We start from the raw sequence: 25,015 nt of genomic DNA on the forward strand, positions 1-25,015 counted from the left end.
AACTTCTGCACTTAATGTGTAACAAAATGAGGGCTGTTTGCTCACTTATCAGAAGGCCTCTGCACCTGTATAAACTGATGCTTTTCTCATGTTCAAAATGTACACCTTACTGTCAAAATAATCATTACTGAGGTAAAATTTATTTTTCTAAGTTGCATCACCAAGTGGATCAAAAGAAGAAAAATGTTTACAAATGTTCTCAGGCAAAGCAATTACTCATTTACTTATCTTCTTTCTCGGTGCTTTGAACTCTTCATGTGGAGACAGGAGGGAAAAGCCCTAATTTTTTAAGCTCATTAGCTTTAGCTAAAGTTTTCTATGGCCTAAATTATTATGGTAGAACCAGCTTGACAAAGAATACCTAGAACTCAGATAACTGAGTCTTTTTGTTTCCCGGTAACTGCAGCAGTTTGATGCCGTACTCGCTTCTCTGTTCCCTTCCTTTTGAGAAGGGAAATGAAAACCTGCCTGTCCCGGGGAGAATTCGGATGCACGTGTGTAGGTACATGCATGTGTGCACTTGCTTTGCACATGAGCCTACAGCAGGCTCAGGCTGAGAGACAGACCAAAACAGGTTATTGCCAATCTGCTGTGGGTCAAAAGCTGCCTGTGCAGATTAAGAGTGGTCAGTTAGGGAGTTACTGCAAAGCAGTGTATGTCCTCCTTGCACACATCCTCGCTTATACATGTGTGTGAAAAAAACCCCTGAGTTCCACTCATCGTTTAGTCGTATGGTGATCTGGAATAATAAAGACCTGGGGAGTAAAGAAATTGAAGGCAGACACTGGCTACGACAAGTGGCAGGTGCAGCACAGGGGAAATTGCTTTGTGGTAAAGGATACAAATCCTTCTTGATTGGATGGACAAAGCCCTGTTACTCTCTTGTGGATTGTATCCTGTTGCTCTGATTACAAGTCTGAAATAAGTGCCACGGAGTTGCATATTTCAAAGGTTTTTATTTTTGCCTTTGCGCTCTCTCCCAGGGAGGAAGATGAGTATTCGGAGCTGCGGTCAGAGCTCAGCCAAAGCCAGCATGAGGTCAACGATGACTCACGCAGCATGGACCAGAATTCTGTTTCGGTACCAGAGAATCAGTCCACCATGGTCACTGCAGACGTGGGTGAGTTATGCTTCTTAGTAGATGTGATGCTTTCTAGCAATAGAAAGATATTCTATGCTTTGAAATGCCCATCAAACATTTGGTGAGGCAATGGATAAATATAGGCCGTGTTAATCAAAACAAATGTTGGAACTTCTCCACAGCTGTGAACTTGCATTTGAAGTAATCTCCATGTCTTCATGTGGAATAGCTACGGAGTCTGAAAGGGAATGATCTGTTCAGGAGAGCTTATGACTTTTGGGGAAGAAGGTGCGGGGGGAGGCTATGCGCATGCCGTACATGTACCAGTAAAGTAGTCTAACCCTAGAACAGAATTGCGAGCTGAGTAAAAGTTGGGGGAAAAGGCCTGGGGAATGGAACCATCTATCTAGCTCTTCTACAACCTCATTATAGAAGATGTCTTCAGTTTTTGAAAATTGAGAGCTTTTTTCAAGTATTGTGTACAAATAAACTATTCAATTGGATTTAGAGCAGGGTAAATCTGACCTAAGCCATTCAAATACAGCGCAAGGAGAGAGCACCTCCAGTCAGTCTATATGTAATGTTTTGTGGTTAAGAACTAAGAGGGCAAGTATCTTTTCTTCAGAATTTCATCTGTTTTGCCATCCAGGCACAATTATTGATCATTTGAAGAACCTGCAAGTACAAAAAAGTTACTGTAATCCAAAAATGCACATGATTGTAATATAAGCATGAGCAGATATAAGGCCTTAAGTATGATAACATTCTAACTGTTTGGACACAATTGCAACCACAGTTAACCGCAGGCTAACGGGCCTCTGGTGTAATCCTCACTGTGACCAACTTCCAGAATTCTCTTCAGAACATTATTTCTCTTAATTTATATTTAAAAACAAATAGTTCATCTTCCTTTTCTTCCCTAGGTAAACTACCTGTGTCTGTGGGAGCTTCTTTAGGCTGATACTATACGCAAGCACTATTTTAAGAAATCATTGAGACAGCAGTCTTAATCCCTGTTGCAGAACTTATGGTCCTTATATATTAGGCCATTAACTTGATGTGAGGCTTTGATGGTTATAATGCAACATGTAATATTTGTTTCCCTACATTTGATAAACTGTATTGAAACAGTTTCCACTTACTTAGAGCACTTCATTAGTGAGAATTTTTTGCTGTGTTTTTTTTTTTCCAAGACAGTACTTTCTAGAATTGACCTGAGAACAGGCTGACCCTTGGGCCTGGTATTTGCTACCCTTGGGCCTGGTATTTGCTACCCTTGGGCCTGGTATTTGCTACCCTTGGGCCTAGTTAGTATTTGCTGCCCTCAGGTGCAGTGTAATAACTTAGAAAATATGCTGCTATTGTAAGTAACCATATAAAATAGAGATTTTCTGTTTGAGTTCATAAATTGAAATAAATGACACGAACTCCGGAACTGCATTTGCTTATAAATGCAAGACCTACTACAGCACATTTGTATTTCAGGGCCTTGAATTTCTAGAAGCACTGAGAGAACAATATTAATAATAACATAATAGCTAAGTAACCCACCTCTGGAGTCCAAGGAATTTTTTAATATTTAACAACAGATTGTATGTGGTCAACATATTTTGGTAGAGGTTTTTATATTCTTAAAAATTGAACACTTTAGCTTTCAAAAATAAATGCTTACTGTTAAGTTTTTAGCTGAAAAGATTCTAACATGAGTTCTCTTTTCTTTCTTTTTTTCTTTGACAAAGAATTTCAAACTAATTTACTTTTCAGCATTTATTTTGTGGTTGGGGCTTTGATTTTGTTCCTCGTGGGATGGAGCTGAAGTAGGTTTGTGTACATTAACAATAAGTTGTCATTTTAAGTTTCTGCTAACGGTGGGAAACATGGAAATAGGATGAAATATAGCAACATAAAATAAGAAAAGAATGTTAGCCCTAGGGTTTTTTTCATTTACCCATGTTTGTCTTCCACGTGTAGTCTCTGTTTTTTGTGTTTTTGAGGGTTTTTTTTGTTTCAGTGTTCCTTTGAAAGTAAATCCTTTTGTGTTTATGTGTATTTTATTTTTATTCATATATATATATATATATATATATATATATAAAAAATATATATATATAAATGTAAAATGTACGTATATATAAATGGTAAATACTCGTGACCTGATAACTATGTATGGCCTTGCTTATTGCACTAATGGAATGAGCATCAGTGACTTAGAAAATACATTAATATGTCATGATACGCTAATGCATTTAGATATGCTGTTCTACTCCTGTAAGCAATAAAGCATTAAGAGCTAAAATTATTAATCCTCTGTGGTATATCTTGCAAAGCTCATGATTGGGTTACACTAGCTTTCTGAGAGAAATGTGTGTCTAACATTATTTTGTAAACCCTTATTTTTCAGGGGGAAAAAATGATACTCTAGGGCCAAAACTTAGCACATGTGGTCTTGTGTGAAGGTTGTTTGTTAAAATGGGCCAAATGTGGATTATATGTTACAGAGATTAAGGAATTAAACAAAAAAATAGCTTTTTACAATTAAACATCCTCTGTGGTAGATGCCACTCATAAATGAATTTTATTATTAAGGGGTATTTTTTATGTTATTATTACAGCAGACGGGTGATTGTTAGCCAGGAGCTACATTCAAGAGTAATGTTTTAAATGCATGTTGCCCATTCACATTTGTTATGTTAAATCTGTGACTTCATTATAAATTATTTTTTTGGACAGCAATAGTTTCATGTTTATGCATACTAGAGAACGATTTGCGGTAATGAGTCTACAGTTATTTACTTTCTGGCCACCTCCTTCCTTCAATACCTACCTCTTTCAGTCTCCTCTTGAACTGCTATTTTTCAAGGCAGTCTAAAATAATCTGTTGTCTCATGCTTGTTAAGTTTTAGATGCAGTTCAATGCCAAACTCCTTCAGGCCACTTTAAGAACCTCAGCTGTGAGGCTTGTATTTGGAAATTCTGACTGTAGTGAAACCCTCGGAGCAGTGGTATAGAAATAACATCCTGCAGCAAGAGTGCCTGCCACTCTTTTTAATAAGGTATAGGAGCTGATAATGCACTGCTATCGCAGGATGCACCACTTGTGTACTGTACAGTAAGCAGTTAATGTAAAAGTCTTCTTGATTAGTAACCTAGAAATAAATACCAACTAATGCTTTTGAGAGAGAGCACAAAAGTGAATTCTACCACGTGTCTGCCCTAGCAATTACTGCTATGTATTGCCGAATGTGAGCTTAAGAAAGATGAAAATAAAGTGAACTAGCATGGTCAGGAGCCCCAGTTGTTTTTTACAGAAATGGAGGGCACCATGGCAATGCACAAGGCACCAGAAAAACTTTGCCTAAGAACTGCAGAGGAAGAACTGCCACTTTTTGTAATTCAGATAGTGTTCTTGTATATGTTGTTAATACAACTGTAGTGTGGAAAAAAAAAACAAGGGCTACTCTTACAAGTCGTGAATATTCTGCAATTAAATCTGAAAAAAAACAGGTGTAAAAATGAAACATGGGCTCTAAGATAGTTGCTATGGATCTTTTTTGCAAACATGAAGATTTTTGAAGTTGGGAGGTGCTTAAGTGCAACTACAAAAATTTCTCTGAGAAACATCAAGTGATAATATCATTGAATGTACTGGGTGGAAGAATAGTTGACTTTCCAGAGAAAAACCTTTGAGGGTAAGAAAATCAGAATAATAAGGACTGAAGAGCAGGAAGAGTAACAAAAAAGAAGTTGCATAGTCTGTTAGCATGTGGTGTCTTAAAGTTTTGCCCCTCAGAAAAGAGAGCTTTTTGAAGTAAAAATGAGCTCTTCAGATAAGCAGGGGGAGTGTTATTTTTCAAGTATTGGGTGGATATATATTTGGAAGTAACTTGTGATTTGAGTTGAGGTGGTTACGGTGTTTAAGCCTGTCAGCTAGTGAGGAAAAAATGTCAGATTACCTTTACAGGACATAGCTTTAACAAAAGGAGTGTTTAGCAGTTCTGTAACAGGTACTTCCTGGATCAGAGTTTGTTGTTTCACTGAGTCACTCTGTTCTTGTCAAATATGTGTTCTTTTTATTTTGTAGATAACTGTAGTGACTTGAATTCAGAACTGCAAAGAGTGCTGACAGGTCTGGAAAATGTTGTCTGCGGGAGGAAGAAGAGCAGCTGCAGTTTATCTGTAGCAGAAGTGGATAGACATATTGAACAACTCACCACTGCCAGCGAACATTGTGATCTAGCCATTAAGGTATCAATAACTAATCACTAAATGCAGTGAGTAGCTTGCATGAGAGGTGACAATATTCTGCAGAAATAGCACTTTATTTCCAAACATGGCAAAGTACTTTGCAAAAAATCAACTCTAGCTCATAGTATCTGTTGCATAGGTAGTCATACACCTGCTAATATACTAAATTCTCCAAGGCACAGGAGGAGCTACTAATAGATTTTTTTTGGTCTCAAAACAGAGATGCATTTTTCTCATCTCCACTTCAGAGATGAGAGAAACTGGAGCACTCCGCAGTTAATTTACTCTCTGAAGGTTATCCAACAAATGAGTTGTCACTTGCTCAAGGTCACACAGCTAGTCAGAGCTGGTGACTGAGACTACAATATGTAACACTTTCTAAAGTTTGAGGATAAAATGCCATAAACTACATGTAAATTGTGGTTTTGCTGGCCTGTGGTATAAAGCTAGTATTTAACACAAAGTATGTAGTGATAGATTAGTTCTAGCAAGATAAGCCAGCCACAGAAACAAGTAATTCAATCAATACTTGTATGTCTTGGTTTTATGGTACACAGAACAGTAAAAGGAAAGGCTGGTAACACACGTAATGAAGGAGTTGTAATTCAAATCCTTAAAGCAAGGGAATAGTAAGATGCCTTACTGTAGAAAGGGAAACAAGTGAACAATTTTTTTTGTGTCAGATGGAAAAGCAGCAGTGACTTGTTTATCTAAGAGCAAGTGTGTTGACGCTTACTCTTGATGTGGTGAGGTCTGTGACCATTCTGAACTGCTCAGGCCTTTGGCATGCTCAGGGGAAAGGTCAGCTCTGTTCCTGGTGATGCCTTAAAAATATAATTGCCTGTGAAGAACTTAATGTTGAGTGGTAGGTTGATGAACGTGTGTATGTAGGACAAGGAGAGAGACACCCGAGTCTCTTGCATTTTCTGGAGCTTTAGGATTACGTATTCCCAGTACTCCGTGTTCACCGAGAAAGAGATTGTGGATCTTAGAAAACAGATGGAGATTGGTCTGTGCTTAGTCCACAAAATCTCTAAAGTGAGAGATGAGAGCTTTTGCAGGAAGTGGATTCAGTAAAATCACAAAATAGCTGCCAGAAGTTTAGTTCTCAAGCTTTTTGTTTGTTTTAACTCCACTGTTTACTGTTGATTCAAAGTAACTACAATCAAAGTTTTATCAGTATAAGTAACTGTCAGCAGCTTTTCCCCAATACAAGATACAGTCCTTTTCCTTTCGTGTGATCTCTCCAGGCACAGCTATTTTGTGGGCTGTGGAAAGGGGAGGCTTTCCCACTGCCTATGCAGTAGAGTCTGGGATTGTTTGCCTTGGACGAGTGATAGCACATAAAGGATATTAACCTTTCAAGAAGATAAGGAAACTGTCTGACGTGCTCAGATTACGAGTTGCAGAAGCATTTCACCAATGTGTTTAATGTAGCAAAAATATGCAGAGTTCCTCTGCAATTCCACCGTGCTGCAGGTTGTTTCTGCTTTCCTGCTTCCACAGAGTGAGAACTGAGTTCTTTAAAATGCATAAAATCATGTATGGAAACCTGGCATGTTCTGATATTTAATCTTTTGCTTTTACTGTTGGATGATTTTCTTCATTGGTGAGCTACCGTATTAGTGTTTTGGATATTTCAAATCCTCCTGCTTTGATGATTAGATTTTATTGTTGTTTTTAATCTAGTTTCTGGTAAATTTGTTGCTGATTTTTATACAAATCAAGTGACTGTAGCTAGCTCAAGTGTTTCTGCCCTGCAAATAAGAAAAGACATTGAAATGAGCAGAGCATCTTGATAAACTGCAAAGTTACAAAACTTTCCTTTGCTTAAGAAGATTTACACAGAATTGACTGGTTAATGCTTAGGATATTTCAAAGAGTAACTATTAAACCCAGTAACTGATACTTAACACTAGCTAGCAAGCTCTAAAAATGAAAAAAGCTGTATATACTTCTCATCATTAACCATTTAGAACATGAAAACAGTTGCACTGAGTCAGACCAAAAGTCAACCTGTCCGAGGGCAAATGCTGATGGAAAGACCATATTGATCAAGACATGCATAGTATATTCTTCTCCTTCTTCCATGCATGCTTCCAGCATGTTGTGGGTTGGGAACTGCTTGAGCCAGGGATGCCATCTTTGTGCTTAATAGTCTTGGATGGAGTTTCCTTCTGTGATCGTATCTAGTGACTTTTTTAAAACCACCTAAATTTTTGATATCCATAATATCTGGAAGCAATAGATTCTACCAATGACTTATGCCATGTGAAAAAGTACTGTTTTTTTCTTCTTTTTAAACCTGATCCTTCCTGAGTTTATCTGATATCATGTCTGTAGCATAACACCTTAGTGAGGAGACTGAGGCAGGGAGTGTGGATGACAGGCAGTGTCAGAGACAAGACTGGAATTACCATGTTAAAACATCCAGCCCTGTGCTTAGAACTTGCAGGTTAGTCCTATAATCTATGAAATTACACTTGGATTTATCTGCTGTGCAGCAGCATGCCCAATGTAACTACTCTGTGCCACTGCTTTGAAGAAAAAAACCCCACCACAGTAGCTTGTGCAGATATATCTGCATATGGTACTTTTTGCTCTATTTACCATGGTGGATGTAGCATGTTGCTAATGAAACCAGAGAACTGTAGCAGTATTTTAGTGAGCAGAAGGATATTGATCACGTTCAGAGCATGGGAGCAGAGCAGCAGAAAGGTCCCTCAGCTTTGCTGAGGACCACAGGGCAGCCACTAGTGTGACTGTCAGACCCACGCTGGTGCTATTGCTGCCTAAAGTTTGTAGTTGTGTGGGCAGATAGTAGCAATGGAGGGTCTGGAGAAACAGCAGCAGCCTCTCTGTCCTCTGTTGATAGCTCTGCAGCCTTGAATCCCTGCTACTTTCTCCTCATGAGTCTTCCTCTTTCAGTATTGCTCCAGGCTTGTCATTCCCGACAGCACTGTGAGGAGGAGCAGAGGCATAGGAAATGGAAGGGCTGAAAAAATAGCAAGAGTAGGAACATGAGGAATAGGGAAAAAGGAGGCAGCAGCAGAACTTGGTGTTAAGAGAGAGCTGAGGGAACAGCGGGGGCATGTGTGAGACGGGGGATCTGGGGAGGGGAGGGAGAAGTGACAGCAACGAAGAGGCAGTTTTAAAAATAAAACTGGCATCAGAGGTTCCCATCTTCAAGAGAGAGCCATCCTGTTGCTACAGAACTTTTCTTCACGTTGCAAGATTAATGTCCATGTGCACATCCAGAACTTGAACTCTTCCTCGTGTTGAAATAACCTATCTTGTTTTCTCTATCTGATTGTTTGAGACCTGTAGGTCCAGGTGAAAGTAATATAAGGGGGTGCTGCAGCTTCTATTGTCTTAGAGATATTGCAAGGCATTTCTCCTCAGAAAATTATTTGAAGCCTTCTAGCAAATACGTAAGCAGAATTATAATTTAGATACTTTGTGGAATTTGGTATTTATGACTCTAAACGTATTACAGTTTTATGGGGGAGGGGAAGGGGAATATGAAATATGATTTAAAGGAGTACACTGAACCTTGCTGCAAAAGTTTTGTCCCTGCTTCTTCCACAGAGGCTTATAGAGTAACCTTCAACTAGTTGTTAAAAACAATTTCTTTTCTTTTGTATGAGTGTCTTTTTATGCCTGCTAAGGATGGGACTCTTGCTGTGCTCGAAATTTGTTAAATAATATTAATTTATTAATAACAATAACAACAATTCTGGACAAACAGTAAAACTTCATTGGTACTTCAGTTAGGGTCACTGCATTGGGAAGATTTCTTACAGAGAAAAGCAGAGTTGTATTTTCAGTGTGGCTTGGTTTAGCATTTTCGGCTATTCTCTAGTTGGTCTTTTTATTCCCTCCCAAATTAAGGGCACTCCCCTAATTTAAATAGTCACCTTTATTATATATTAAAAATTAAGGCCTTTTTGAGGGAAAAAAAGACAAAAGAAACAAAAAAAATAATTAGACTATTTTAAGTCTAATGTGAGAATGAGTTGGAATATGGAATTGAAATATGAGTTATGTACCTCACATATTGGACTTTAAAATATGGGCTTTAGCTATAACTTGTTCTCGGGACATCCAGTGAAGTGAAACTTTCCAGATTGCTAGTTACATCATATATTCATTAATTTTCTGCCTTTCTCGCTACCATTTTAAGGTGGACTGCTTTAAGAGAGGTTCAGAAGCTTATTAGCAACAATCAGGGGTTTTGCTTGATGTAAAGGTCTTTGGATAAATTACAACATTTAGCACAGGCACAGCGTATGTTAACTGCACAGTGGTAGAAGAGCTGCACGTAGTTACCCGACACATTGAGTGTTATGCTGTGTTTTAACATGTTGGAATGACCAGTCTCCCTTTATGTTTAGCCATGGCAGTGTCTGTCCCCTTGCTGGTGGGGTGGATGGGTGGTGGTGGTGGTGTGGTTTTTCAGTTTCACCCACTGGAAGTTGCTCAATCTCTTTTGTGCTGGCTGGCACCTACAGGGCACAGTTCTGAGCAAGGGAAGGGGGTGTCAAATGCTGGAAGGTGTTATGTCCCAGAGAAACCTAAACTTTTTTTTAGGCACTAAAAAGGCTGTAACGTTTCTGTCTTAATGTAAGCCTAGCCAATGTGCATTTTCTTTCTTTTATTTCTGTGTCCCCTCTAGGAAAGAATATGTCCCCAGGGACAGAAAGAAGAGAGTCCTCCTCTTTGCTCTTCCCACTCTTTTTGTTGTGCTTTTTGCAAAGTTGGTCCAGCATGAAGAAAGGCCCCATGCCTTGCACATACAACCACAGGCCAGGCTCAGGCTGCTGCTGTCTGTCTGTTACCCTGGCAGGGAAATGACATTGCTAGCCCATGGCAAAGAGTCATTAATTTGTTTTAAAGTGCTTTGAGAAGAAGTTGGTGGGATTACTGTCACTAATCGTGTTTTATAAAAGTAAGACAGCTGGTTTGTATATAAAGAATCCCTCTGCTTTCATGTCAGAGAGTATGAAAAATTTTAATAAAATGGCTGACTCTAATTTTGGACAAAAGAAGCAAAGTAATGGTGTTGGGGGGGGAGGTGTATGCATGTAATGGTATATTTGCCTTTTACACATTTTTTTGCTGTGTACCATTAGTCTCGTTTAATCACCTTTGTCTGGTTCTTTCTGTTTTATGGTGACTGTATTTTTGCAGACAGTAGAAGAAATTGAGGGTGTACTAGGACGGGATCTTTATCCAAATCTATCTGAAGAGAGATCTCGATGGGAAAAGGAGCTAGCTGGCCTGCGGGAAGAGAACGAGAGCCTCACTGCCATGCTGTGTAGCAAAGAGGAAGAGCTGAACAGGACCAAGGCCACCATGAATGCTATTCGTGAAGAAAGGGACAGATTGCGCAGAAGGGTAAGGCCTGCCAACCATCTCAACAGTGCACAGAAAAACACTTCTTGTTACAGGGGACATCTGAGTCCTGCTAGTCCATGTAATTTTGCCATCAGGCTTCTTTTTCATTTAGCCAAGCTATATGAATTACAGAGCTAGGACAAAACTGAACATAACTGGAAAAGTGTGTAAGATGAACAGCCAAGGTGTATAACAATCTTATGTCAGAGATCATGTGTTAACAGAAAACCTGATATTCATCTCCAAGGAAGCACGTGTAACTTGTCCATAGAGAAAGCAGATGTTCATTTAGTGAATTTTTCCTGTGAGGCATGTTTTTTCCTGTAAACCAGAAATATGTCTTTGTTTTTGAAGAGAATTCAATTTGTGATTAGGAGAAAGAAAATGAGCAGGAGTCCTGTCACTGGGTAATAATTCTCTGAACTGAACAATGAGTAGCCCCAGCCATGTCCTACTTCCCTGTCTCCATTTTTTGACTCTGCTATGTCAGATAAAGGCCTTGTGTTTTGTGTGGACTCTGAAATAAGAATAATGGAAATTGTTATAAAAAAGATGAAAGCTCAAGAGAATGTGAGCTCAATCCCTGTTACCTTTTAAATTAGTTAACCCTGTCTCTGTTAAATATATAGTGTTTTAGCTACATATCAAATAATTTCAGTTTTAAAACATGGCTGTTTCAAGTTTGTGCTCAGCCTGGGTGACAGTTTAGAGGATCATATGTTGTTAAAAATTGTTGATAGCATTATCATTTAATGACAGCAGAGCAACTCTTTATGCAAGCTCTATGTTTCTAAAAGCATTATCCTTTAACAGCTGTATCATTTTAGGATGAAGTTATACTGTTTGTTTTGTCTAATCTTCGGGTATCAAGCTACAAATTATTTTGGCAGCACTCTCTAGCCTCCCTTAACCCTTAAAAAAAAAAAAAAAAAAAGTGAAGGAAGAATTGTGATCTGCCAACATACAAAACCTTATCACTTCTCTGGCTTTTCTTTTCTAAAATTTCCTTCTACTATCTATCATAAGAGTAAGTAGTTTTCAGACATGATAATTTTGGAGTGGCTTTGTACTGACTTTTCTCTTAAAATAGAGTCACTACCACCCCTTGAGCTACAGAAGTAGTGTTCAGGCACCTGGTGAATTACTGTAGGATTTAGGGGAGGGGGAAGGAGTAAAGTGTGCACTTGTGAAATTTGCTTGCAGAAACACAGATGATACAGAGCAGTATTGGGATACCATACAAGAAAAATTAGATGACTGTGAAGAATAGAAGTAGAATTAAATTTTGAGAAGTATGGAGTCCAAGTTTGTGTAAAACTAGTAACAAGAATTATACTGACAGCCAGGAGCCCCACAGCTGAAAAAGAGAAAAGGGGAAAGAACTGGTGTTTGTACCCTCAGATATCAGGATGACTGAGAAACTGATGTGTGGTGGCAAACACAATTGGAGGAGGTACCAGATAAGGTATTTCCAGTAAAGAAAGGAAGGACTGTTGCAATTTATGTAAAGAGTGATGAGATCTGATCTGGAATGTTATATGTAGTTCTAATCCCTTGTGCTCAAGAAAGTTCAACTTGAATTGACAGCGAAAGATGTAGAAGATGGTCAGAGAAATGGGCAACGTGCTTGGAGAAGTGACCAAAAGAGACTGTCATGTTTAACCTGACAAAACAAAATCTGAATACAAATTTGATTTCTCTTTGTGAATACCAGAGAAAGCAAACAAGGATGGGAGATAATGACTGTTCAAGCTTAGGGACAAAATTGGAGCAAGAACAAATTAATATATACTACCCATGACTATATTAGATTAGAAATTAGCCTATGAAGTTTCTAACAGACCAGCAGATTGCAGTTTTGAAGCAACAATAAGGCGTGATGTTAGTGCCTAACTACTTTTAAAATGGAGCTTAAAATATTTAAAAGTATATTTGGGTGATGTAATATATGACTATGCAGAGATACAATCCTGGGTTTGATGGGTTACTTTAGGATTGTATCAGAAGCAAAGCAAAAAAACCCTACTTTTAATTGACCCAGTTAATATAGCTGCACTATTCCTAGAGCTAGCTGTAGTATCTCTACAAAACTGTATTGTTTTGTCTGATTGCCTGCAATAGCGGAGGATTGGGTTAGATGACGAAGAAAATGCCTTCTAGTCCTGTGTATGTGGATAATGCTCGAATTGGTGAGTTTGCGTTGGAATTTCCACTGGTATTCCCAGCAGAAGCATTTGTGGAGTCACACAAGTGCTGGTTACGTTATGAAATACATATGCAATTTCCTTAGTGCAGGCGGGGGCCTAGGAGTGAAAGGACAGAGTGTTAATCATGTTGATCTAGTAGTTGTTGGCCTCTCTGGAGCTGCTAATGTGGATGCTGCACACGTTACTGATGCATCTCAGTTATGGAAGCAACTCTTGTGAAAGCAGAATTGAGATCAGCAACTTGTTTCATGTCAGTGCCTAGAAGGATTGTCAGATGAGAGCATCAGTGTGATGTTACTGACCTGAATTTCCTTCAGACCAGTGACCCAAGAGATGATAGGTCTTGAATTGCTCTGTAAAGATTGTGAGCTCACTGTCCTACAAAACAAGCCAGTTATGTAATGTCTGTTCACTCTTTTTTAATTAAGGAAACTCTTTTTTGATAGAATGAATAGATGTGTCTTGCCATAACCTGCCGATGAGTGAATGGCTAATGTTGGACTGGCACAGAGCATAACAAGATCAAAGCGACTATATTGAGACACAATTGGCAGTTTTTTCCTTTTTCATTTATTTTGCATTTATAGAGGGCTCTATTGAAATACAGTTTTTAATATCATCCTTAACTTGTAGAACAACTGGTTTATTTTCCCTACAAGAGAAATCTGTTCATGACGTATGACTGTGTCAGCAATACTCTGTAATTGGTGCACTGGAAACCATATTTGCATTTGTAATATAACTTTGTGTCCATAGTTGCAACAAAATAAATGTTTTCTTTGACCTATTAAATATTTTCTGTATGCCACCTGAACTCAGAGTCACTTCAGATTATTTCCCTGGAGAGTGGAAAAGGAGATCCAACTAAAATTTAGTTATTGTTCTTAAATTAAATTGGGTAAAGAGAATAAGCTGAAGTTGACCAGATCAATAGGTGCGTTACTTTAGCCCAGCGCCTGTAATCAAGCAGAGTGCTCTCAATAGGTTTTTCTCAGGCTTGTTAGAGATTTAATTTAATTAGGTATTTAATGTGCTCAGTTAACAGATTGTGCTGCTTTCTAGAACAGTAGCTAAGAAACAACATGCATATGGAGTTTTGTTTCTCACGGGTCATTAGTAAATGAAGTAATCACTTATTTCTGTAGGGTGCCTGCAGTGTAGCTGCTAATTTCATAACACAGAGGTTTATTTTACCTCTGCATGATATGGTAATATTAAAAATAAACTTTATTTAAGTTTGGGCTTAGGTAGGTCGATACCCTAGAAAACTGCTTACCAGCATATATAGGTGAGCCTAATTCTGAATCCACTAATGCAAATAAGAGGCTGGAGAACTTCTGTACCAGTACATGAGATAATATTAGAATAAGATTGGAATCGGAGCAGTACTATTTACAGTTGTTAAATGTAGCAACGCACTTACGTAGTAGCAGAAGAAGTAATTGTGTTCTCAGACAAAATCTCTTCTATCCATCGGGGAGTCAGTGAGCAATACTGATAGAGCGTATAAACTCCAGCACGACTGCAGAAGTAAAAGATGTTTGGTTTTTTTAATTACTGCCCATGAAAGTTAGCAGATTAGTAGTGCCTCAGCACAGTCCCCAGCAGCATGGTGGCATGTGAAGTGGTAGGTGCAGGCAATGTTCGGGCTTCCCTTGGGCTTTTCTGAAGAACTAAGTCTAAAATGAAAAGGCAGGTCCAGCTCAGTGGAAGTCTGTTAAATCTTTAATTCTCTGCATAAGCCATATGTCACTATTACAGCTTGTGCAGTTAATCAAACGCTGATAGTTGTGATGATTTTTTGTATCTATTCCTAACTCAGCTGAATTTGCCAAACTGATCAGAAAAGCAAGAACTTTGTATTTTAGCTATATTCTACTTATTGAGACCTTATTGAAATTGTAACCTTGAGTGGAGTGGAAAAGCATGGTTTAATATGTGATCCCTACAGCTGCCCAGATTTCCCCCACTCCAAAAAATATAGTTTTAGCATGAGGGCTCTCCCAAAATACTTCATTCCTGCAAACAATTGAAACGCACCCAGACCACAGAGGGGATCAGATCCTTGGCTCCCAGGCATTCCTCAGCCTGTGCTCTCCTCTCATGACACAAAGTTGGCATGAGCAGCTCGACTCTCCTCCTTTCGGCATCCTTCATTTCGGGGTCAGAAAGAATTGCTCCAGATTGCTATGTTATGGGTCTTTAGAGATTATTATGAGCTTGCACAGTTTAAAGTGATCCTTGAGCTCTTCTGTCTGCTTGTCTTTTGGTATGCACCAGAGACCTGAGGTAGCAGCCAAAAGCTATTTCCATTCCCCTTTTCCTTCAGCTGCGTAGTATTTGCTTACACAGCAATATCTCAGCTTAGCTGTTAAAGAGCTAGAGTTTTGCTTTTATTTCCAAGCTTGTATGCAAATGTGCAGTGATTAATCTGAAATTAAATGAAGGAAAGCCTGAGATAGGCTTCCTGCCCTCATTTGTGTTTGCTTTTCCCGTGTGCTAGCCTGGTTCAGAATACTTCAGCTTTGTTTGAGGCTTTTGGAGAATCCACACTTCACCTCCAATGTCATGTCCTGTCATGTCCTTGATTTTCCTAACTTTGTGTGTTTTATGGAGGTGCAGCACCCAAATCTTTCCACACGGATCAGTAGGCAGCACTTGGTGAGGGACTTAGGTCTGAAAGGTGGCAAAAGCTATAGAGAACTTTGTAACATACCTGTATCACCCAGTGAACTGTAGCTTTTCCTGATACTTAAAAACCCATATGTATAAACCTGTATAGCATACCTGTTTTCCCATAGCTCGGTGTGTGTCTGTGTGTTGTTCCCTTTCTCTGTCCCTCAAAATAATTTTTCAAACTGTGATTTGATTTTCAGTTCTGTGGGAATAACAGAGCTCCCAAAGACAGTTAAACTATTCTGAGTTGCTTCAAACCACACATCTGGGTAGAGGGGAGAGATTCTCTGAATGCCTGTGTTGAAGGAATGACTACAGAGCTGATTCAGCGCCAGAGCAGTCAGTGAGGAGAAAGGGGCCCTTACAAGTACCGGGAAAGCCTTCCCTCAGAGCGTAGGCAGTTCGAGACCACTGCATTCAGTCAGCCACAACAGGCAATCTCTAGGAAATCAGGCCTCCTTAGCTCTCGCGCTCATGGTTGTTTTAAACATTTGAGAGAGGTTACATCCGACTGCAAATAATCACTGCGAGGCCTGATTGAAAGCTTATTAGTGCTCAGAAGCTGGGAAAGGCCCTTGCCACTTAGAGCACCTTGAATTACCACATTAGTGTTTCATTTTCCATCCTCTCCCCTGCAGATTTGCAGTATGTGTAAATAAAATAGTGGGAGAACTATGTTCATTTCCCATAGTTTGTTGTACTTCATCTTCCCTCTCTTTATAACAAAAACAATTTGGAAGTGATATTCAAATGCTTGGAAAAAACCTTCATTACTTAAAGAGTTAAAAGATACTGCATGATAAAACCAGTCACAGATAGGGTTCAAAGAAAAGAATCACAGGCGTGACTTTTATTTCGAAATGGATTGAGAGCAAAAGCTGCAGGTGTCCTTTAAATGTGGAAATCAGTGATAAAAACGGGGAGTTTGTAGTGGTGCATTGTTTTATTGAGAGTATGTTAAGAAATTGTATAGTTATGAGTATGCATGTGTAAAATACGATGAGTAAAATGGATCAATATGTTTCTTAGATTCATGATTATAGGTAACTTGAGTTACCTGAAGTGTCTTCTATAACCCACTATTCATGTTTGCAAACATGTCCATGGTGCCTGTTAACCACTTATGATGTCCTTTATAAATCCAACAGTTTTGTCAGGCCCTTTTTTCTTCTATCCTGACTGTCTTTTAATTTAGTTCTTAAGGCACCCACAATAAGTTATGCTTTTTTCCCCCCCTTGTTTTCTACTCCAGTTCTCAACATTCAAGGAAGAAATTAGACATGCAACTAAACAATTGGTCCATGTTGCTAAACATCAAATATTAATAAATAAAATGTCTATTTGCATCTGACTTGCTCAGTATCTAGGGTATCCTTTGCTCTCAAGTCTCATGGCTGTATTGTCCTGTGTATCACTTAATACCCCTGCTGTTGCTGTTTCCAAAGATCCAGCACTTCTTTACTTCTGGGATTTCCACAGTTCTCCTGGCTTCCTCCAGCCATGTAAAAGATCTTTGCTCTTTCCTTTTTCTTAATGTTGATCTTTGCTCTTTCCTTTTTCTTAATGTTGTCTTCCCAGGTGTTTCCACAGTTGTTTCCTTTATTCCTCTCTATTCTCTCCTATGCCTTGTTTTGTCTGATACTGTAACTTGATCTGCTTGTCTGCCACTTTTCATCTCAATTTAGAGTTTTAGGACCATAGTTCTGATATCCTGCTAGGTGTTGCTGTCTTTAAACTAAACAGGAGGCAAAGGCTGAGGAAATATTTCTTTAAATCACTCCTCTCCATTCCTCACTACCTCACAAATCCACTCCTCCCTGTCTTTCAGTGGATCTTTTGGGTTTTTGGGTTTTTTTTCCTCTTCATCCATAGGATTTTACCAAATTTTTACCAATTCCTGTAACATCTGCCCTTCCTCACTCTCCCATTTCCAAGTACTTACTGTCTCTCACATGCAATACCGTAATCACCTTCTTTCTACTGGTAAACATAATTCTGAGCAGAATAACAGAGCAAGTTTGTCTTACCTGTAGAATCACTGATCTCAAAATGAAGGAAGACCATGCATTCATCACCGATACAGAGAAGCCACCTCTTCTAAACACTTTTTTCCTCAATTTTTTTCTTTGGTTTTCCTTTATTTTTCCTTTAGAATTACTGTTAGTTCAGAAAAGTGCTTTCTGAGGAGATGGTGCATATAGCTCTATTTATGGAGGAAGCTTTGGTGACCAGAAATAGTTATCTGAATTGTCTCAGGGCAGTCATGTAGGTGGGCAACCCAGCTGGTTGGTGATCCTGCCTTGGTGAAGTGTGAATTTTGACGTCAGTGATTCTGCAGGTAAGACAAACTTGTTTTGTTATCCTCCTCCAGGATTATCATCCAGTGCTCGCTGTTCCTAAAGTTAGTGCAGTAATTTATAGCAGTTAATTCAGTGTGTAATTTCTCAAATGAAGGACTGAATTTGTAAATACGTCAAGAAAACAGACAGCTTACTAATGCTTTTTTAAGTCGGGGTTGCTTCTCTGGTACAGTATTAAAGCAGTGACTAACATAGATTGGTAACTGTGCTGTGCTTTGAGTTTTCTTTTATAAATGCTTTCCTAAGCAGAAGTTTTCCTGGTTGTGGCTTTAGTTGGGTTAATTTTTCTCTCCATTGTGAATTTTGTTTTAGGGACCATTAAGAATAATTGACTTTGTAACTGTGGCCAATAATCACTGCTCAGCAATAAAACATAGACCAAAGGAAAGCTATAGGTGTTAAAGTTTTATGTAATACTGTCCTTACATAAAGTGATGTTAAAATTGGGAGTAAGTGAATACACAGTGTTTTAAACAATTTTAACATGCTGTTTCTTGGTTGCCCTTAACTTTACAATGTTACTCGTTTTTGGACTGAAATCTTTCAGGACTGGCTTCTGGGTGTAGGTGAGTATTTTAGCAATTTTTAAGTCAGACATTGAGGCAGAGATTTGATTTTCTGATGAATAAATCCTTAGTGCTTTTTCTGTTTGCTTCCTTGTAAATAATGCTGTAACTTAAGTATTTGGGGAATTTATTTATTTATACGAACAGCCTGGGTTAAGAAATAGTAATAAATGTGATTTCAATTTAAAAAAAATTAGCCTTTTTTTTCCTGGTGTTAATGCAGCAGTACAAATCCTGCCTACGCCTGCACACCGCATCTACAAGCAGCAACATACATACATGGCTTATTTCAGTTCTAGACTTACCAGTTAGGTTAAAATGACTGTTTTGCATCAGTGCAGCACTTCTGTCCTTATGGTTTGCATTGCTGCAGCTGTATCCGTGTTGGAAACCATATCCGAACAAAGGAATATCATATGAACAAAGGAGGCCGCAGCTGTGAATATCTAGAAGATACGCGCTATGAATGTACTTTACACACATCTGCTCAGTTAACTTTTAATGGAATTACACTTAGAAAGATCTATAATTTTGGGGCAAATGCCCACATCCATTTTTCAGTAAGTTACTTTAAACACTGGGGATTTGGTTTAGAAGTTTTGTGTACTTCTCCTTGTTGTAACGGGGAGAACAAGGGAGATGTTTGGCTTCACTTTGTTTAAGGTGTAGCACTCCTCCATGAACAGGGAAGCGAGTGTAGTTAGCCTTTTGTGCTCTTACTGTTGTTACCTACAACCTTTTATTAGTAATACATAATTGTTACGCTTTGTTTTGTAAAGCATGGGGTTTTTCTTCTTTTTATAATTAGCCCCTACCTACAAATTCTGATATTTGACAGTAAATCTTCAAACAACCTGACCCTCAGTTTGCATAAAATCTGAAGCAGAAGCAGGGGGATTCCCCAGGGAAGTAGAAGCAGACTGTAGGGGTCATAAGATACTGCTTTGGGGAGAGTAATGCTTCTTATTATCTGGGAGAAATGGGTTTCTAGCTTGAGCCCCTGCTTCAGTGCAGTACATTGAAGGGATCTGTGTATGTGGTAGTGCAGGGAACATCCTGACTGCCACTTCTTTGAACACTGATCTCCGAAGCACTAACAGTGCACTTAATGAGCTTATAGATGAGGAAGGGCCAAAGATGTAATGCAACTCTAATTTTGATATTTTCTGACCGAGAGTTTCGGCTTGCTTATTCAGTTCTTTGCATAAATGTTTTACATTTAGTATAAGATCCCACTTTGTTCTGTAAAATAGGTATCACAGTTGCATTTCATGCTACAAGGGGATATCAGGTAGGCTGAGCTCTGTTCTTATTTCACTGGACTTCTGATAAAGTTTCACCAGTTCTGTTCTGCAATGTTCTAACAAAATCCACACAGAAACTTTCATATTAAGATAAGGATTCCAGCATTCAGGGAAATTTCCTCTTTGAGTGCTTTCCTCTCCCTTGTCTCTCTCCTCATGCTCTTTGTTTGATACCAGAACGCTAGTTCTGTGGGAAAAATGAGCTCTGTCACTTTCCCTTGTGGCATAACTGGGGTGTTCAGCAGACAGTTTATTCTGTGTTTATTAAGAATTATTCCAAGGTAAACACCGTAATTGCATGCTCAGCAATACATTTTGGCTCCCGCAGGCCTCCTTTTTCCCCCTCTAGTCCTGGAGCTCTTTTGATGTCGGTTCTACAAGTACCTGATGTGTTTGTTATGAGGACAGTGCAGCGTTCTGCAATATATGTTTACAGAGACCTTCTGAAAACTTAACTGGGCACTTCCTTAGTGTTTTCTTGTCTGTACACTGCTCACTTTTTGGTAGCTTTACTTAACTGTAGTTTTGAAAGCATGATTAAAATTTCAATGTCTTTGACCTTTAAATATGATGAAGTCATCCTGTGATATTTTTATGTGAAGTGTTTCTTCAGCATTGGAGCTTTCCATTAAGAACAGGATCTTCGTCTGTTTCACTTAGGCCTCATAATCTTAGGATAGGGCATTAGCTTCACCCCCTTCCTCCCCAGATATTTTTTATGCATATAGTACTGCTGCATTGAAGGAGTTATATAAAGCAAGCTGGAACTAATAGTAATTGCTCTGCAACATTACATTTGCCTTTTTACACATTGGAAATATTAAAAAAAAAAAAAAAGCGGGGGGGAGTAGAATTTTAAAGCAGTCTCCCCATATGAAAATTTTGCAGCCACCACAGGGCAAAATACAACTTCTGTGCTCAAGCCACAAGCAATCAGGTTTGGTGAGACAATGAGAAAACTTCTGAAATATTTAAACCATAAAGATGTGAAAACAGAATATTGTGTTTTATTATAGGTTCGGGAACTGCAAACACGTTTACAAAGCGTGCAGGCAACAGGTCCATCCAGCCCAAGTCGCCTGACTTCTGCAAATCGACCCATTAACCCCAGTACTGGAGAACTGAGCACAAGCAGCAGTAGCAATGACATTCCCATAGCCAAGGTAAGCTATCATGTATTGCAATAATGCTTATTATCTGGGACAAGTGGGTTTCATTTTGCACAGCTGCTGTGCGGGCATGTGATTACTTGGGAAATATCGCCTAGAATCCCAGGAGAGCTTTCTGTGGTCATTAGCAAGCCCATGAACTTGACCTGCAGAAAGAGAGAAGTACTAATAACTTTTAAGTCTCTCAGTTACAACACAGATGTCAATCTATAGCAGTTTACTTAAGGTTTCCAAAAGTAGTCAGTGAACCAATGATGATGTGTTTTGTATAATGTGTATGGAGTGTGGGGTCCTGTGTAACTTGTGCAGCATTCTGACTTCTAGATTGCTGAAAGAGTGAAGTTGTCAAAGACAAGATCAGAGTCTTCATCGTCTGACAGACCTGTCCTAGGATCAGAAATCAGCAGCATAGGAGTAAGGACTAATAAAAATGTGCATGCATGGTACCTTCTAAATATGACTTGTGTTCCATTAAAAGCAGCATTGTTTTTCTAAAAATATAAGCTAACTGAAAATACCTTAAAGGCTATTTTGAGAAAAATATTTGAACAGAGTATTTCACCCAGCATTAAGATCTCATGGTGTCTAGAAATAATACCTTGAATGACTTTAAGGTGGTAATAAACAGAGTCAATATTACTCACCAAGCAAAGGCTTTTCAGTTGCATTCCACAATTTCTAAATCAACAGAGAACTTCATTCTGCTCTGAAATGCCAGTGTAAATTTGGTAAATACAGTGTTGCTACTGTAGGTTAATATTTATTTCACTGAAAGAACAACTTGGGTCTGACATTTGCTTAGCTTTCAAGGGAGTAAATAACTTGCATATTAACATTTTTAAATCTATGGTGGACTTCAGCCTTTGGTTAGCTAGTAACTTCTTAAAGTAGAAATAACTTCTTAAAGTAGAAACCTGTAAATGTCCTATTCTCTTTAAAATTCATAGAGAAAACTGAATGATTAATATATTGAAGTGAGTACATCCAGACAAACTCAGCTGTCAGTCCAGACAATCTATGGGAGGAATCCAGTTGCCATCCATTCACAATGATCTATTAATTATCCTGTGCAGGTGTCTAGCAGTGTGGCTGAACACTTGGCACATTCCCTCCAAGACTGCTCAAATATCCAAGAAATCTTCCAAACTCTGTATTCACATGGATCTGCTATCTCTGAAAGTAAAATCCGAGAGTTTGAAGTGGAGACAGAGAGATTAAATAGGTAAGGTGAAAAGTTAGATATGCTCAGATATGTTGTCTGCTGTTAGCTTTGTTGAAGTTGCTGCTTTTTGTGCGTTTCACCATCAAGTCTCAGCTCAGCTCTGACAGCTGCAAATAAACTTAAAATGAAATTGAGAAACAGGTGATTGAGGCATACGCTAAGGATTCTTTCCATCAGTATGACAATTTGGTCATGTGTTCTTAAACAAGCGTGGCACCATCATCTGCACTGTGGAGTGTCCTTAGCTATGGCTGACCGAGTAGACATGACATCTGTTTTTCTTTTCTTTTTTCTTTTTTTCTTTTTTTTTTTAACAAAACACATCAGTGCTAGAAATAAGGATTCTTATAACTTACTCTTCATCGTTCTAGAATTAGCTCACTTTGTTTTTCCTCTTGGAGAAACAGAATTGTGTAGTATTAACTGTATCAGTGAGTGCACACGGATATGTATTGGTGTCGAATTCATACAGTTAGACTTCTGGCAGCAGAAGAAAGATTGTCGCTTTCGGCTTGTAGTTAAAATGTTGCTGTTAATTGCTGAATAAGCTCTGTCTTAGCCAAAGCTTCATGTCCTGTTTAGCACACAGGATCAAAACTGGATCAGGAACCCAAGAACTGTGTCTCAGCATGCTTTCAAGTTCTCTCTTCCCCGCTACTATCTCAAGTTTAGTCTAATCAATACTGTGTCTCCTTACTTGTAGCTCATGTTTTTGTAATGCTGCAAAATGTGGGGTTTTTTTTTTCCCTCTTTGCACTGCACAATTTTGCATTGACAGCATGTATCCTTATATAAGGTGTCAAAGACGAGGTAGGAGGTTGAAGCAGCTGTGAGTTTTAGCAACTAGAAAGGTTGGGGGGGGGGGTTCTGATCACTAAAGAAATGGTGTACGAGCCCTTCTTAACAGTCACAAGAAAAAAGAGAAGTTAGTGATTTTAGAGCTGTGGATCGTATTGATTTGTTTGTTGGTTACTGTCTGCACTGTGTGAAATCATTTACGTGCTTGCTCTCACCGTATAGCCAACGCTGATGATTAGGTATAGTCCATTTGATATGTGTTGCAGTTGCCGGCAATAATAATATTCAGTAAATAATAATAGTCAGTAAAACTGATATTTTGAAGCTTTATTTTCAGATTCGTAGTTGACCTCATTGAGAAGAATATTGCAGTTAAGTTCTGGTATAAGCTGTTGTTTGACCATTACCAGAATTGTCGGAGATTTCATTGCATCACTATTTTGGAAGTTGCCTCTGTAATCATGACTAAAATATTACTTCAAGTGAAACAGGTATTCTGTATGTTCCAAAGAGAGGGGGCATTTGTGCAGCTGCATGGTCACTCCACACCCCCACACATTGTGCTAATGAATGTGCCACTTAAAACAAGAAGCAAATGTGGCAGAAGGTAGGGAGGAATGGAAGCAGAAAGATGAAGCAAAAAGTTAACTGCCCCATACATTCTTGTGGCTTCAAAAGAAGGCTCCAGCTTTCTGATTGCTGCTCTTTCACAGAGAAAGGTTATATTGATTGCATTTAATGGGAAGGAGAGGAGGAGAAGGAAGTAGGCTGTCCTAGAGAAATGAGTATCCTCTTGGCTCTTGCTATAGGATGTGGAACAGCTAGATTTTGCTGTAGTCATTAAAAAAATGTGTAGACCAAATGTTTTTTGTTGGTTTAGATTACGATCGTTTTAGAGTTTTCAAGACAGTGTCTGCAAGCTAAACTTAAAGGTTGTAAATTATTTCCTTTTCTACAGCCGTATTGAACACTTGAAATCCCAGAATGACTTGTTGACAATAACACTGGAGGAGTGCAAGAGCAATGCTGAGCGGATGAGCATGCTTGTTGGGAAGTATGAGTCCAATGCCACAGCCCTCAGGCTTGCACTGCAATACAGGTATGTACTTACACAGAGAATGTCTCAGCCAGAAAAGGAGAGGGGAAAGACTTGACAGAAGTGAGAGTAAAATTGTTAGTGTGCCACAGTAAAGCTGTTTCTTTTTAATTCCTCCCTGAAAAATGCCTCACTGGTTAAACTACTGGACAAACTATGTAACTGGAGTTATTGGTACAAGTGTATCTCAACCCTAGTTCAGCAGCAGCCGTGAATTCAATCCAGTCATGAGACATTGGTTTTCTGCATTATTCAGGCACCTTTCATAAGGCTAGTGGACTGAGAAGTACCATTTTACTCCACATAATTTAAAGTGACTTTATATGCCATTGATGGGAATCATGGGTGAATTGCTTGATATTGGTTTCAAGTATCTAAATTTGCTTTAAACTGTGTTAAAAAGAGGGTGTCACTTAACTCCTGCTGCTGCGACTAATTTGGAGCAGGCACTTCTGGCATTAGGACAAATTGTGTGCCTTTTAAGGAATGTATTCTGTTACTATAATCCTTGAGGAAATTATAAGGAAATGTAAATTACAAATAGGTGCGGTAACGTATTTATTTTTAAAAACATATTAGAATGCAACAGGAACAAGTGACTCACAACTGTGCTTAGTAGCTGTTGCCTTGTATGGAGGAAAATCTTGCAGCCAGGGCAGAGAAACAAGTATTTTTCTAAGTTTTCTTGGCATAGAAAGAAGGCCTGAAAAGACAGTTTTTCAAAGAAATAATGTCTACTATCAGTCATATTACTGACTGTTTCACCAATGCTTCCGGAGCTCACCTCACATCAGATCATTCCCTCTCTTGCTTTTTGTTGTTACATTACTTGAGGCCAATCCAAGACCATCATATGGAAGGAAAGACTGTTGAAGGCTTGTGGTAGGAGCTATG

At 38.8% G+C, this 25,015-nt stretch overlaps 1 protein-coding gene and 1 long non-coding RNA gene across 8 annotated transcripts in view; one reads left to right on the forward strand and one right to left on the reverse strand.

The window, feature by feature from the left end:
• LOC135323433 (colorectal mutant cancer protein) overlaps positions 1-25,015 on the forward strand; it is a 217,777-nt gene that overhangs the window by 160,536 nt on the left and 32,226 nt on the right. For all 7 annotated transcript variants that reach the window (XM_064499775.1, XM_064499777.1, XM_064499778.1 and 4 more), the window contains 7 exons: positions 984-1,120; positions 5,163-5,326; positions 10,517-10,723; positions 20,853-20,999; positions 21,330-21,419; positions 22,079-22,227; positions 23,984-24,124. In XM_064499775.1, coding sequence (XP_064355845.1) covers positions 984-1,120; positions 5,163-5,326; positions 10,517-10,723; positions 20,853-20,999; positions 21,330-21,419; positions 22,079-22,227; positions 23,984-24,124 — 1,035 coding nt within the window. The remainder of the gene's footprint in view (positions 1-983; positions 1,121-5,162; positions 5,327-10,516; positions 10,724-20,852; positions 21,000-21,329; positions 21,420-22,078; positions 22,228-23,983; positions 24,125-25,015) is intronic.
• Positions 1,114-21,823, reverse strand: LOC112995229 (uncharacterized). Its single transcript, XR_003262130.2, has 4 exons — positions 21,650-21,823; positions 18,838-18,978; positions 14,354-14,452; positions 1,114-1,756 (listed from the first exon to the last, which is right to left on the reverse strand). It is a non-coding gene; the product is annotated as an uncharacterized LOC112995229 (long non-coding RNA).

The sequence above is a fragment of the Dromaius novaehollandiae genome, chromosome W, assembly GCF_036370855.1.
Source record: "Dromaius novaehollandiae isolate bDroNov1 chromosome W, bDroNov1.hap1, whole genome shotgun sequence".
Lineage (NCBI taxonomy): Eukaryota > Metazoa > Chordata > Aves > Casuariiformes > Dromaiidae > Dromaius > Dromaius novaehollandiae.